Source organism: Oryzias latipes, chromosome 23, assembly GCF_002234675.1.
Source record: "Oryzias latipes chromosome 23, ASM223467v1".
Taxonomy (NCBI): domain Eukaryota; kingdom Metazoa; phylum Chordata; class Actinopteri; order Beloniformes; family Adrianichthyidae; genus Oryzias; species Oryzias latipes.
In genome coordinates, this window is record NC_019881.2 from 4,461,934 (window position 1) to 4,474,347 (window position 12,414).

The following is a 12,414-nucleotide window of genomic DNA, read 5'->3' on the forward strand; positions in this document are numbered from 1 at the left end:
TGAAACATAAATTAGAATACAACAGTAGATATTTATTGCACTTCTCCTTAATATTACCATATTTCACCTATTTGGGGGAATAATTATAAGAGTTCACTACATCCTCTCTTTTTTCTTCAAAAACAAGCTGTCAGAATTGTACATAGAGCCGAATATCTTGATCATACAAACAATTTATTTTATCAATCTAGACTTTTAAAACTGCATGGCCTTGTGGATTTTTACACTGCACAACTTTTATGCAGAGCCAGTGGGAAATTGTTACCATTCAATATCCAAAAACAGTTCTTAGAAAATGAAGGAGACTACAAACTGAGGAGATGTAGGAACTTCAAGAGCAAACTGATAAGAACCACAAAGAAAAGTTTCTGTGTGTCGGTGTGTGGCACTAAACTTTGGAACGGGTTAAGTAATGAGCTCAAACAATGTTCAAATATTCAAGAAAATGTATAAAAAAACTCTGGTTTCAGGATATGAAGATGAGAGGATTTAAGGATCAACAGGTGATTGAAAAATTCCAAATACATTTGTGAACTTGATTGTGGTGAAATAATCAAAGCTTTTTTAATTACAATCAATGAATATTACATTGTGTAATGTGCAATAATGATTACTGAAATGTTTAAATTACAATCAGTAAGCTATTGATTTTCTTTAATCTGCAATGTGTAGCAATAATTACTGGTTTATTGTGATCATGTGTTCTAATGATAATCAATGATTTTTACATATCGGTTACTGTTACTGTTTACTGAAATCACGAATGAATGTTTTCTGAGGATAATCAATCATTATAGGTACTGGATTTTGTTACTTGAAGAGAATCTATCTGATCAGAACTGGATCTCAAAAACTGTAAAACTATCAAATGAATGAACTCAGTAGGGGTGGGATTATATAAATTCACTTCTTCCCGCTCCTTTTCAAGCAAAAAATCAAGCTCTACCTATACTTTGGTTAATGATCACTATATTTAATTAAGCAAATGTGACTTAAGTGACTTTTTAGTTTTTTTTTATTTTCTGTCTTTTTAATCTATGTATTTCATCATTTCTGTAATGAGTTTGATAAATGTGTGTAAGTTATTTATTGCTTTGACTACATTGTTTGAAATAAATTAATAAATTAATAATCAAGAGCGTTGAAACGTTTCATGGAGATATCCGACATGTGGGAATAATGACAGAGAGGCGGGGCTAATGTTAGGTACCGCAAAGGGTGTGACTGTCCATCCCACCTGTGCATGTTCACTTCACCAATGAAGAACTTGGTGACAAACAGTGTTAAGGAGGAGAGGTCAGATGTTTAAGCCTTTATTACAGATTATACCATGGTCCGGTTGAATACTCGATTCTGATTGGCTGCTGGGTATGCCTTAAACCTGATAACCGCACGGTGAAAAAAGAAGTTCGGTCAGCTAGCTTAAATGTTTTGTATCAATTCGCCGGCTTCTTTAAAACAACCTTTTGCTTCATCATCTGGACAAAAACAAGCGGTAAGAGATGAACTTTCTCTCTGAACTGATGCTTTATTCAACCCATCGGGACGATCAGCAAATATACATATCGCCGAAACTTGACTGCAGCGGTGGAGCTGCATCACGTAAACATATAGTCCGCTTTTTGTGAGAAAAGCGATCCAAATCGGAAAAAAACAAGAATTAAGGACTAAAACCTGGTTATTATGTATTGCTTTTGTAAGTGACCATGGTATCAGCGGGTTAATGGCCTTCGAAGTGTGCGTTTATTACTTTTAAACGCACTCGACGGAAGCTTCGCGTCGGACGGTTCAGGCTTCCACGGCGTGCGTCAAAAAGTAATAACCGCACACTTCGTTGGCCATTAAGCCTTACATAATCAACTGCAATCGGCAGACGTAAAGGATGTAATAATAGAAAATGAACAATCTTTTAAAAAATATTCACTATTGCATGATAACGTCAATAATGTCCTGTGACAAATTGATGGTGTTTAGAGATCAGATAGGGAAGGTGTGGTATCAAACAAACTTGATATACAGTGATTATAAACAGCGACCAGTGATTGTTTTCTATCCAAAGGCGATCAGCAAGATGTAAAATATTAATAACTTGCTTAATTTTAGGTCTATTGAGCTATTTGATTTATTTCTGTGTTCGGAATTGGAAGCTTTACTGTTTGTGGTCACCAACGTTTATCTCTGGACCTTAGAAGATTGTGGTCCCTACTAATGTGCGTACATTGGATAAGCTGGGGGGCCCGGGATGGCTGGGACCCCAGAGTGCGTGTGGACGGCCCTGAGCTCCGCTCCGCTGATCCGCTCCGTCTGCTCCTTCGCGCCGGTCTGCTCCGGCTCCGGGATTGGCTGCAGCCCGCTTGTCGGGAAGAAAGAGCTGTTGTGAAGGCTCCGAGTCACCGACTGGATCCGGCCGGCGGCGGACGCCCTCCCTACCGAAGGCTGTGTTGCCACCCCCTTGTCACGGTGATCTGGAGTACCGTCGCTTGGAGCTCCGCCGGCTCAAAGAGTCCCGGTCCAGTCGGGACCGCAAACGCCGCGGAGGAGGAGCAGCCGAAAGACCGAAGAGACCCCGAGCCGCGCGACTGTTCCGACCGACCGACGAGCCGCGCGCGCGCGGCCTGAGGTGTGTCTGAACCTACCGAAGCCCCGCGCGCTCACTGCGAGAACACACAGCCCGGCGCGACGTCAGGGAGCCGCGTGCGTTCGCCCTGCAGGCCGCCTTAAGCGCACGCGCGCACGCCGCTGTCCAGGCGCGTGCTTGTAGCTGCTTGAATAACGGTTCGAGTCAGGTCTCAGCGGGCGCGTGTTTCCAATCCTCACGTGCGCGTGGAGCCGATCGCGACACATACATTATTGTCGCGTATAGGTCCTGCCGCTGGAGCGGTTTTCCGTGCGGTAACGCGTTACATTTACCCAAGTAACTTTTTTAAAAGAGAAGCGTGACTCCTCCATACTCTTTGGGCGCATTTGCAGTCTGACGTTACTTTGCAATGTCTCGTTACAGTGAATTGTTGTCTGCACGTGCAGGCTGTAAGCAAACGAATGTTTAATTTTCTTCTGATTTTTGATCATTTTTGTTGTACTGACTCCATTAATTTAGGCTTAATCTGAGTCACATGGTTATTCAGTAGTACTAATACTCTTAATACTTTCCTGTGGACACGTGGAGAGGAGGAACAGTGATGATGCTGGTAAGAGGAGGCTGAGGTCTGGAGGAGGACAGAAGGAGAGGTGCATGGATGTAGAGGAGGAGGACGGGAGGATGGGTGATGTGAAGGAGGAGAGGGTTGGAAAGAGGCGGATGATTCGTCATGGAGACTCCTAAACAGCTGAAAGAAGAAGACGGCTGGACTCTGGGCTGCCATTGAGGAAAAAAGTTGTATTAGTTTTGAGGTGAAAGTCGCCTCCTTCCGGTGAATATGGACACCCAGAGTCAGGTCAGAGTTTGGCGTTGAAGACCCACTCTAATGAAAATGGGGTTCTTAATGTGTTCTTGTGGCATTTTTTCTGATGATGAAGGACAAATATGAAGAAAATTAAGCTTCAAGTTGCATTTCTGAGTATTTCTTTATTCAAATTGTTGTGAATCAGGAGCACCGATTGTAAAATAATACTCAGATTTCTGGGGGACGGATCGGTGGGTCGGGACCCTCTGCTGCTCTGTAGTGATCCTTGTTCCTGGAGAAGCGTGCTGTCAGGCGGACTCCGAGGGGCCGGATTATCAGGAGGAGGACCAGGGTTTTTAAGCCATGTTGATTTTGTATTTGTTTCCTTTGGGGGGAGGGAGGGGGCAATGAGGATTAGGCAGATGAGCCCACATAATGACAGTGCGCCGCCTTATGCTGCTCCGCTCACTGAGGCGTGCCCCCCGGGACTCTGAATGTTTGCACAAAAACTGATGGAAGGCCAGGATCTCAGCAGACAAATGTTCTTCTCGTGAACATCCAAAGTGTCAAGTTATTTCACGTCATTTAGTTTATTTTAAATCAAGATGGAGTTAGGCAGGCAGCTTGCCATCTCTCGGTGGGTGGAGTGTCCCTGCCCCAGGTGGAGGAGTTTAAATATCTGGGGGTCTTGTTCACGAGTGAGGGAAGACCGTAGAGTTAGATTGACAGGCGGATCGAAGCGGCGTCCGTAGTTATGCTATAGCTGTATCGGTCCGTTGTGGTGAAGAGAGAGCTGAGCCAAAAAAAAAAAAGCTCTCAGTTTACCGGTCCATCTTTTTTCCAATACTCCCCTAAGGTCATGAGCTCTGGGTCATGACCCAAAGAACGAGGTCCTGATTACAAGCGGCTGAAATGAGCTTCCTCCGCAGGAGGGGCTGGGCGCTCCCTTAGAGATAGGGGGAGGAGTTCGGTCACCTGCAGAGAGCTGGGAGTAGAACCGCCTCTCCTCCACATCGGGAGGAGCCAGTTGAGGCGACTTGGCCATCAGGTGCCTCCTGGACGCCTCCCTGGGGAGGTGTTCCTCTGGGGACATGCCCGGGGAAGACCCAGTCTGGGGTCCCCCCAGAGGAGCTGGAGGAAGTGGCCGGGGCGAGGGAAGTCTGGGCATCCTTGCTTACACTGCTTTCCGCGCGACCTGGATAAACGGAGGAAGATGGATGGAAAATCAAGATGGAACTTTCTTTCCCTAATTTGATTTATGTAAACGATACTGTTGTTTGGTTCATGTTGTGGTTTTACTCAGAGACGTTTTTATACGGGGCTGTGACGTAAGTAACGCCAAAGCTTTTGAGAATTCTGGGGTTAGGAATCGTAGCAGACAAACCAACTGCACTCTGGACTCAAAAACAGACTGTGGTACAGATCTAGTACAGGCGGATCTGCAACTAGTTTGGGAAAATGATGATGAGTGTTCTCTTTTTTTTAAATCTTAATCCTCGATCTGTCTAAGAGAGTCGAAAAAATGTCAAGTTTTTACCAGATATAATTCACAATATAAGTTCAAAGCGCGTGATAAGAAAACTCTGATGACCCAGCATTCTAGCAGCATTTAAATGCATCATTTCAATCTGGAGACAAAAAGTCTCAATTTAAGGTTTGTATGCAGAGGAGACGTTTTGAATCCGTAGTTAATTTTAAGCTGCTGTCTGTTCAAGTTGTGCGTGTGTAATTTGTATTTTGTGTTGTTGTTTTTTTTTTTTTCACGTTTTTGATATTCGAATGTACAAGTGAATACACTATTGCAAGAACACATAGTTACACACAAAATGTATTGTGTGAGTTACAAATCAGGAATTACACACAAATCCAAAGTCACACACAAACATGCAGACACAAGTTACAAGTCAAGAAGTACACACACACACTTCACTCTATAAAAATCGACCATCGGGTTGTTTTTATCGGAAATGGAGATTCCACGATTGATCTGAGATGTTTTAGTTTCTCCTCCCAAAGTCCAGCCGAGATCCATGGATTGGATACGTTTTTGTGTTTTCTAAACATAGATTGCATAGACTCCTCACTAGCTGCGTTTCCATTTGGATTCCAATTTGGATTAAATGAGTCACACGACCAGCAACCGGATGGCCATGCGCTCCTTGGTAGGAACTGGCTGCCTTGCGCGCTCATCAGAAGTTGAGCGTGTCGTACAATGGTTGGATCCACAGCTCTTCTGGAAAATCACCGTAGCCCCCCCTTCGTTAAGGAACTTGCTGCTCCACGGCCTGAATGAGACGCCGTCTCCTTTGATAGTTGATGATGAGGCCTAGTGCCATGGCAGAAAGCTTAATGTATCTGCTGTCAATCATTGTTCACTTCCGCCGCCATGACATCACAAGTTGGTTTGTGTTTTCTTCACATAATTAGGATTTAATTAAAACTGTAATTCTGAATCTCTGTTTGCCTAAGAGAACCTGACTCTATGATCCGTCAGAACCCCAAAGCAGTCCATCTCCTGTTCTCGGTGTTCATGAGTTCCTAATGAGTGAAAAAAGCTGCTGAGACGTTTCTGCTGCAGACTAGCTGGGATCATCCCTGCTCTTCCTCTTTGACTGGAGCCCCTTCAGGGGGTTTGGACATCTGGTCCGAATGGGTCTCGATGTTTCCCAGACGAGATGTTTCAGTCGTATCCCGCTGGAAGAGGGCAGGCGGACGAGATTCTGTCCGTACCGTTCCCTCACGGTCTTTAGCATTTGCCGTGTTTGCCTCCAGCGGCTCACGGCGTTGGAGATTTAACCCCAACCGGAACGATCAGCTAATTCTATGAGCAGCTGTCGAGGGCGGTGTGCACGTCTGAGGTTTCAGAGGCCTCCTAAGTCGCATTAGTTGTCAGACCTGTGAGTGTGGGGAGATTTGATGGAATTGACGGTTGAGCTAAACGGTGCTTGGAAACGCAAACAGACTGAATTCCTTGTTGTTTTTTTCCACTCGATCTAAAGCAGATTAAAAGTAGTTGTGAGGTCTGGTCTGCTTATGGAAAGCCTTCTTCATAAAGGGTCATTGGAGAACGTTTGTTTCCTTCAGACAGAAACATTTTCCACTACAGTTTGAATGTATTTGACACCATAAAGGCAGAACACTGACACGTCTGTGTTTGCCCTTTAAATGTGTCACTGACGAAGAGGAGCTGTGAGCGTGCAGCTAACCCGTCGCCTGCAGCTGAAGCCTGCTGCTGCTGCTGCTGCTGCTGGGGACGTCCATCACAACCTTTCAGTTTGCAGTTTCAGTGCTGAGCCTGCCTTCAAGGATGGATGGATGGATGGATATGAGGTTGGATGTATCAAATCAAATTGGTTGACATGCGCCTCTTTTTGTCACGGCGGTCTTTAGCTTGCTTGCATTTATTCCTAATCTTTTGATCAGCTGCTCACTTGCGCTAAAAGAGGCAGAAGACTGACGTCACAACGTGAGGGGAGAGAAGCTAGCGGACGGTTCAAACTCAACAGGATGAAATAATGTATCTTATACCATGGTCCGGGTGAATACTCGATTCTGATTGGCTGCTGGGTGTGCATTAAAGAGGATAACCGCACGCTGAAAAAAGAAGTTCCGGTCACCTAGCTTAAATGTTTTGTATCACTGTGCCGGCTTCTTTAAAACAACCTTTTGCTTCATCATTTGGACAAAAACAAGCGGTAAGAGATGAACTTTCTCTCTTAACTGATGCTTTATTCAACCCATCGGAAAGATCAGCATATATATCGCCGAATTTTGACTGCAGCGGTGGTGCGGCGCGACACGGACTATTTGTTACGTAACAAATAGTCCGCTTTTTGTGAGAAAAGCGATCCAAATTAGAAAAAAACAAGAATTGGTTACAACTTCATTCTTTTTGTAAGTGACCATGGTATAAGCGGGTTAATGGCCGACGAAGTGTGCATTATCACCTTTTAACCCACTTTGCGGAAGCAACAGTCTTCCCTTCGCGTCGGACGGTTCAGGCTTCCTCGGCGTGCGTTAAAAAGTGATGATGCATACTTCGTCGGCCATTAACCCTTACAAATTTGTTTATGTAATTAGTGTGTTTTTATTTGTAGTTTTTGAGGCAAAATTTAGAGAATTGGCAGCTAACTTCCTGTAGTTGGTCAGATCCCAGGAGCTGCTGTCTGCTAGCAAACCCAAGAGGACCTGGCCGCAAACATCAACATTCCTAAGGGGCCCTAACAGTTACGATTTTCCCATTTTATGCCTTAATAAAGGTTCTTTTTTAGAATTCTGAACCCTGTTGCTCCCATTTTAAGCTGCTCTCTAAAACTTAATTTTGTGCTGACGGCTGTAACAGGTGCTCTTTCTTGACATGTTTAACCTATAATAAAAGGTGTTACAGTTCTGCAAAGCTTTTAAATGTTCATTTTGACAGGGGGCCCCTGCAACAGACTGGTAACCGGTCCAGGGTGTACCTCACCTTCCCCCTGCGGTGGCCCGGTTAGGATCAGGAAGCTCCGTGACCCCTGAATGAATACAGCAAGTTAAGGAAATATAAGGCTAGAATTTTGAAAGGGTTAATCTTGTACGTTTGTAGTTTCAAGATTGTAAGACTAGTAGTTCATTAAAAAATTAAAACAAAAAACCTTCTTCCACAGAGATTGTGCAAACATGAAATCAACTTCTGCTTCCATTTTTCAAAATAAAGCAGACAGTCATTAAAAAACGGAGACAATGGGACTTTTGGTATATACGTTTCTTCAAATATTGTGGAAAACGTGTGACAAAGCTTGACCGTTGGTTTGGTACAGAGACAACCCACACTTGGATGCACAGTGTTCTCATCTTTTATTCCAGGAGTGACGTTGTAAAAATAACCTGCGGTGGGTGAAATCCACAAAGTAGGATTACCGATGTTGTAAGGCAGTAAAACTCCTCACTGCACTAAACTTTTCTCTGACAGACATGAAACAGTTTCACACTTTTCTCTCTTGTTTAAAGTCAAACTTCAAATCTGTGTTAAATCTGTATTAAAAAAGAATACAGTACTACAGCACAGAATACAGTAAAAAAAAACCCGCAGCCGGGGTTTCTAACTGTATTCTGTGCTGTAGTACTGTATTAAAAAAGAACAGTACAGAAAAGGTGACACCGGTCAGTGGCCGTCCGGGCACAGTTGGAGGTCGTGTGGTGGCAGTCCGGGGACAGACGGATGGCAGCCGCGTGATAATTGGCTGATAGGAGGGTCTTCAAGGTCCGTTGATCGTTTGAGGATCAGCAGATTTCAGACTGCCACCCCCTGCCCCTGTATTGACACCGTTTATTAGAAATCGTTCTACTGTACAATTTCTAAAAATCTTGACGGGGGCTGTTGACATGGGCCAGGGGCCTGGCGATGACCGGCCGACAATCTGGAGAACCCGCCCATTGTGGGTCCAAATAGGGAGACGGCATTGATGCTGCACAAAACTCATTGTGGCGTTCATAGCACCACAGCGACTCAGAGACGTGCGTCTTGACGAATTGCAGTTGATGCTGAGAAGAAAACCGTTTTCAGAAAAGAGGAGCAACGCAAGAAGGGCGAGGAAGAAGAAGTTGCGGGGTGAGGCAGAGTGTTGCTTGGACAGTATATAGACAGTTTATTGACTCCCGGGAAGCTGGCAGCGCTTGATATGAACGACCGCCGTTCAGAGACATTTACACATCATCCAATCCAACCTGGCTGCCCCCCGCCCTGTGTCCCCCCGATCTTATATTGATGTATTTTGCGCCTGACTGACTGACACCTGATGGCCGGCTACATACATGACCACACCAGAAAACGAAGAATACGTTGAACGCTGTTCTCGAATGCGCTCGTGACCCGATACTAACGCATGCACTGACGGCTGGAAGAGGCTTGGTGGGAAATGTCGAATCAGTGCAAATCTGGCTCCAGGCTTTTCTTTTCACAGCTCTATTCCAATAAATGAAAGACTTTGTGTAATAGAATTCCAGCCGGACACGAACTGCAATTATTAGTTTCCCCTCCATGATCAATTTACAAACGGTTGGCACTTCTGGATTTTGGAAAAGAAGCCACCCATGCGTCGCTACCAAATCTAAGACCCTGATTGGTCAAAAACCGGCGGGTGGATGTGAGAATTCTGAACCCGGAAGCTGGAAAACGCACATTTCCGTAGACTTCTCAGTGGAAGTGGCTGTTTGAACACGCGTTGCCGTTCTGAATGTAGCTTGACACCTCAAGCTCCCACAGGTTGCCATGTTGATGTCAAAGTCAGGCTTTCAGGGTCATCGTGGTCGTACGGTCAAGGTAGAACTTCATCTGAGGAGCTTTTCTGCACAATCGTCTGTATGGTTTTGTCCATATCAGCAGATGCAGATATTTACCCCCAGTGTTTGCTCATTTACCCTCACCGGGCGGCGTTCTGTTGATGTCGTTGAGGATTTTGGTAAAAATGTGAGTTTCTGCTTTAGTGTCTGCAGAAAAACTATAACCTACCTCTCCCTCCTCCGACCCCCACAGAGCCATGAATCTGCCCGCTGTGCAGCTGCTGCCAACATAGATGCCCGCTGACCTCCTGCTAGCAGCTTAGGATGCTGGGAATGTGTCGCGGACGCAGGAAGTTCCTGGCAGCCTTTCTCGCCCTGCTCTTCATCCCAGCCCTCACCTGGCTCTACCTGTCAGCAGGGGCGTTTCAAGGTAAGCCGATGGGGGGGTGACAGAGCTGATGACTAGAGCTCAACAGGAAGCAGGAACACAGACAGCTCCTCTGCAAACTGTTACTCCATGTTTTCTGTAGGAAGATGATTTAAAGTCCCACTCAGGTGGAAATTAGGGCTGGGACTCACTGGGTACCTCACGATACGATACGATAACGATACGATAACGATACTATCACGATATGGCAATAATGCGATAATCGATATATCTCGTCTCTAACAACTCACGATATATCAAACTTTAAGAAAGAAGAACTTGAAAAACTGTTTTTAGGAAAATATTTCCCCATTTATTTTTTTGTTTTTAAACACCATGACAATAAACAACTTGTGTCCTATTTGGTGTAATGAATAACAGACTTTTGTGTAACATTGCTGAAATCAGTAATACTCTGTCTTTGACAAACAATGACAACTTTCATTTGGAAATATCTGTAAAATTCAGTTTAAACAATAGTGAACATGAACAGCAGTGTCACTATTTAGTACAAAATTGCTGTAAAAAGGATAACAAATGAATGAGTCAAGTGGCTGCCAGACATATTGGTATTTACTTTTGAAAAACAAACCCATAGCCATTGCTTGATTTAAAATAAATAGCTGTTAATCATATATTAATTCTGTGAACAAATTAGTAGGAGGCAGGAAACGCTCACAGATGTGTGGGATTTGAACAGCCAGCAGCCAGCATCAGTATTTCAGATCCTGTGGTGCAGAAGCAGCGCCTCTCCGCAGCATTTTCAAGATTGTCCCTCCTCCAGGTTTCTGCAGAAATCCTCTGAAAACCCTGAACATGTGAAAGGTAAAAAACTCCATCCCTAGAGACAACCGTTTCTGTTTTTGCTGTGGTTCTGAACGAAAACGTTGAACCTCTGCGTCACGCGTTCACTGCATGTTGATCATCGTACGGAAGAAAGGGAAAGTGTCGAAGTCCTGAGGGAAACAGGAAGCGTCCCTGCAGAAAGCAGCTGCTGCTGCGCTCATCAGCATTCGGCTCGTGCTCCTGAGAGGCGGCTGGCTGTCCCTGCAGGCCTCCGGGGGTCTGATGCCGGCACCTCTGTTCCTGTGGCTTTGGTCTGACGAACTGCAGCTCCGAAAACAGAGTGGAAGAGGAGCTTTTCAGGGGAGCATCAGGGCTCAGGTCACCACCAACCCCAAAGGGGTTCACTTCCAGATTGGACAGTCCACTGGAGCTGTGTTTTTCAACCAGTGTGCCGTAGGAGGTGGTCAGGTGTTCTGTGGGAAATTGTTCAAAAACGGATTTAATGTCGTAAATACATGACTTTATTCTGGTAATTTACACAGTGATGACTCTTTTCTTGTAAATTTAGGACTTTAAAGTCAGTAATTAAAAAAAAAAATCTTTGGTTTGTAAACAGGCCCCAAAACTGAGAAAGTTTTTGAGTTCAGATTCCTTAGAGTCATTCTGGATGAAAGTTAGCCTTGGAAGCCTTACATATCAAATGTTTGTACTTTGTTACCAATGGAATGCAGAATTTATTCTCTTCTGACTAGAGGACTTAAGACCAATGAGCAACAGTCAGGTTTTTTCTCCTTACTCTTCTGAGGTCATCTCAGGTTCAGGTTTGGCTTGACACGGGGAATGCCAAATCTGTTGTCCGTAGTTGGTATTTGTCGGTGTGGTGGCTCTTGATGGTGGGTTTTTTCTGGTTATCTGTCTGTGGCCTTCATGATTGGTCACAGCTGTCTGCAGTTGTCTCATTTATTTAGTTTCATCATTGAAGGAAGCTCCTTACTGTGTTTGTCATCGAAGCGTTTTCTGTACTCGGTTGTTGTTTGGCTTAATCTCTGTTGGATATTCGTGACACTTGATGCTCTGGCTCCAGGCCCAGATGATGCTCCGCCTTGACAGTCCTCTGTTTCTGATTCACCTCTTTCTCCTTCTACCCACTTTTCTCTCAATCGTCTTGTGTGCAGCACTTTGGGAACCGCCAGCTCGTTTGTTGACCTTTTAGTGGCCTGTCCTCCTTATGAACGCTGTGAATTACCGTCTCTCTCCTGGACACTTATCAAGTCAGCAGTCTCCTCTGTGATTGTTAAAATTCAAAAAGAGAAAGTCCCATCAGTTGTCACACACCTGAATTGTTTCTTTTGCATTTGACCCATCTCTTGATGGTGTGTGAGCTGAAGTCACGGCCGTGCTCAAGAACCATTTGGTGGTCCAATTCCCTCATGCTGAATGTCAAGCAGGGAGACACTGGCTCCCATTTGTAGGCTTTGGGTTTGAATCCATGTCCTTCCAGTTTCAGAGCAGACACTCTTCCGCTACTACCCTAGTTACTGTTTGCTGCTGAGTTGGAAG

At 44.7% G+C, this 12,414-nt stretch overlaps 1 protein-coding gene across 1 annotated transcript in view; it reads left to right on the plus strand.

Annotated features, from left to right (window-relative positions):
• The first annotated feature begins 2,329 nt into the window (after positions 1 to 2,329).
• Positions 2,330 to 12,414, plus strand: part of LOC101164859 (LARGE xylosyl- and glucuronyltransferase 1) — a 42,246-nt gene continuing 32,161 nt past the window's right edge. Inside the window, exons 1-2 of the mRNA XM_023952349.1 lie at positions 2,330 to 2,620; positions 9,895 to 10,071. Of these exons, the coding sequence (XP_023808117.1) occupies positions 9,966 to 10,071 (106 nt within the window). The 5' untranslated portion in view covers positions 2,330 to 2,620; positions 9,895 to 9,965. The remainder of the gene's footprint in view (positions 2,621 to 9,894; positions 10,072 to 12,414) is intronic.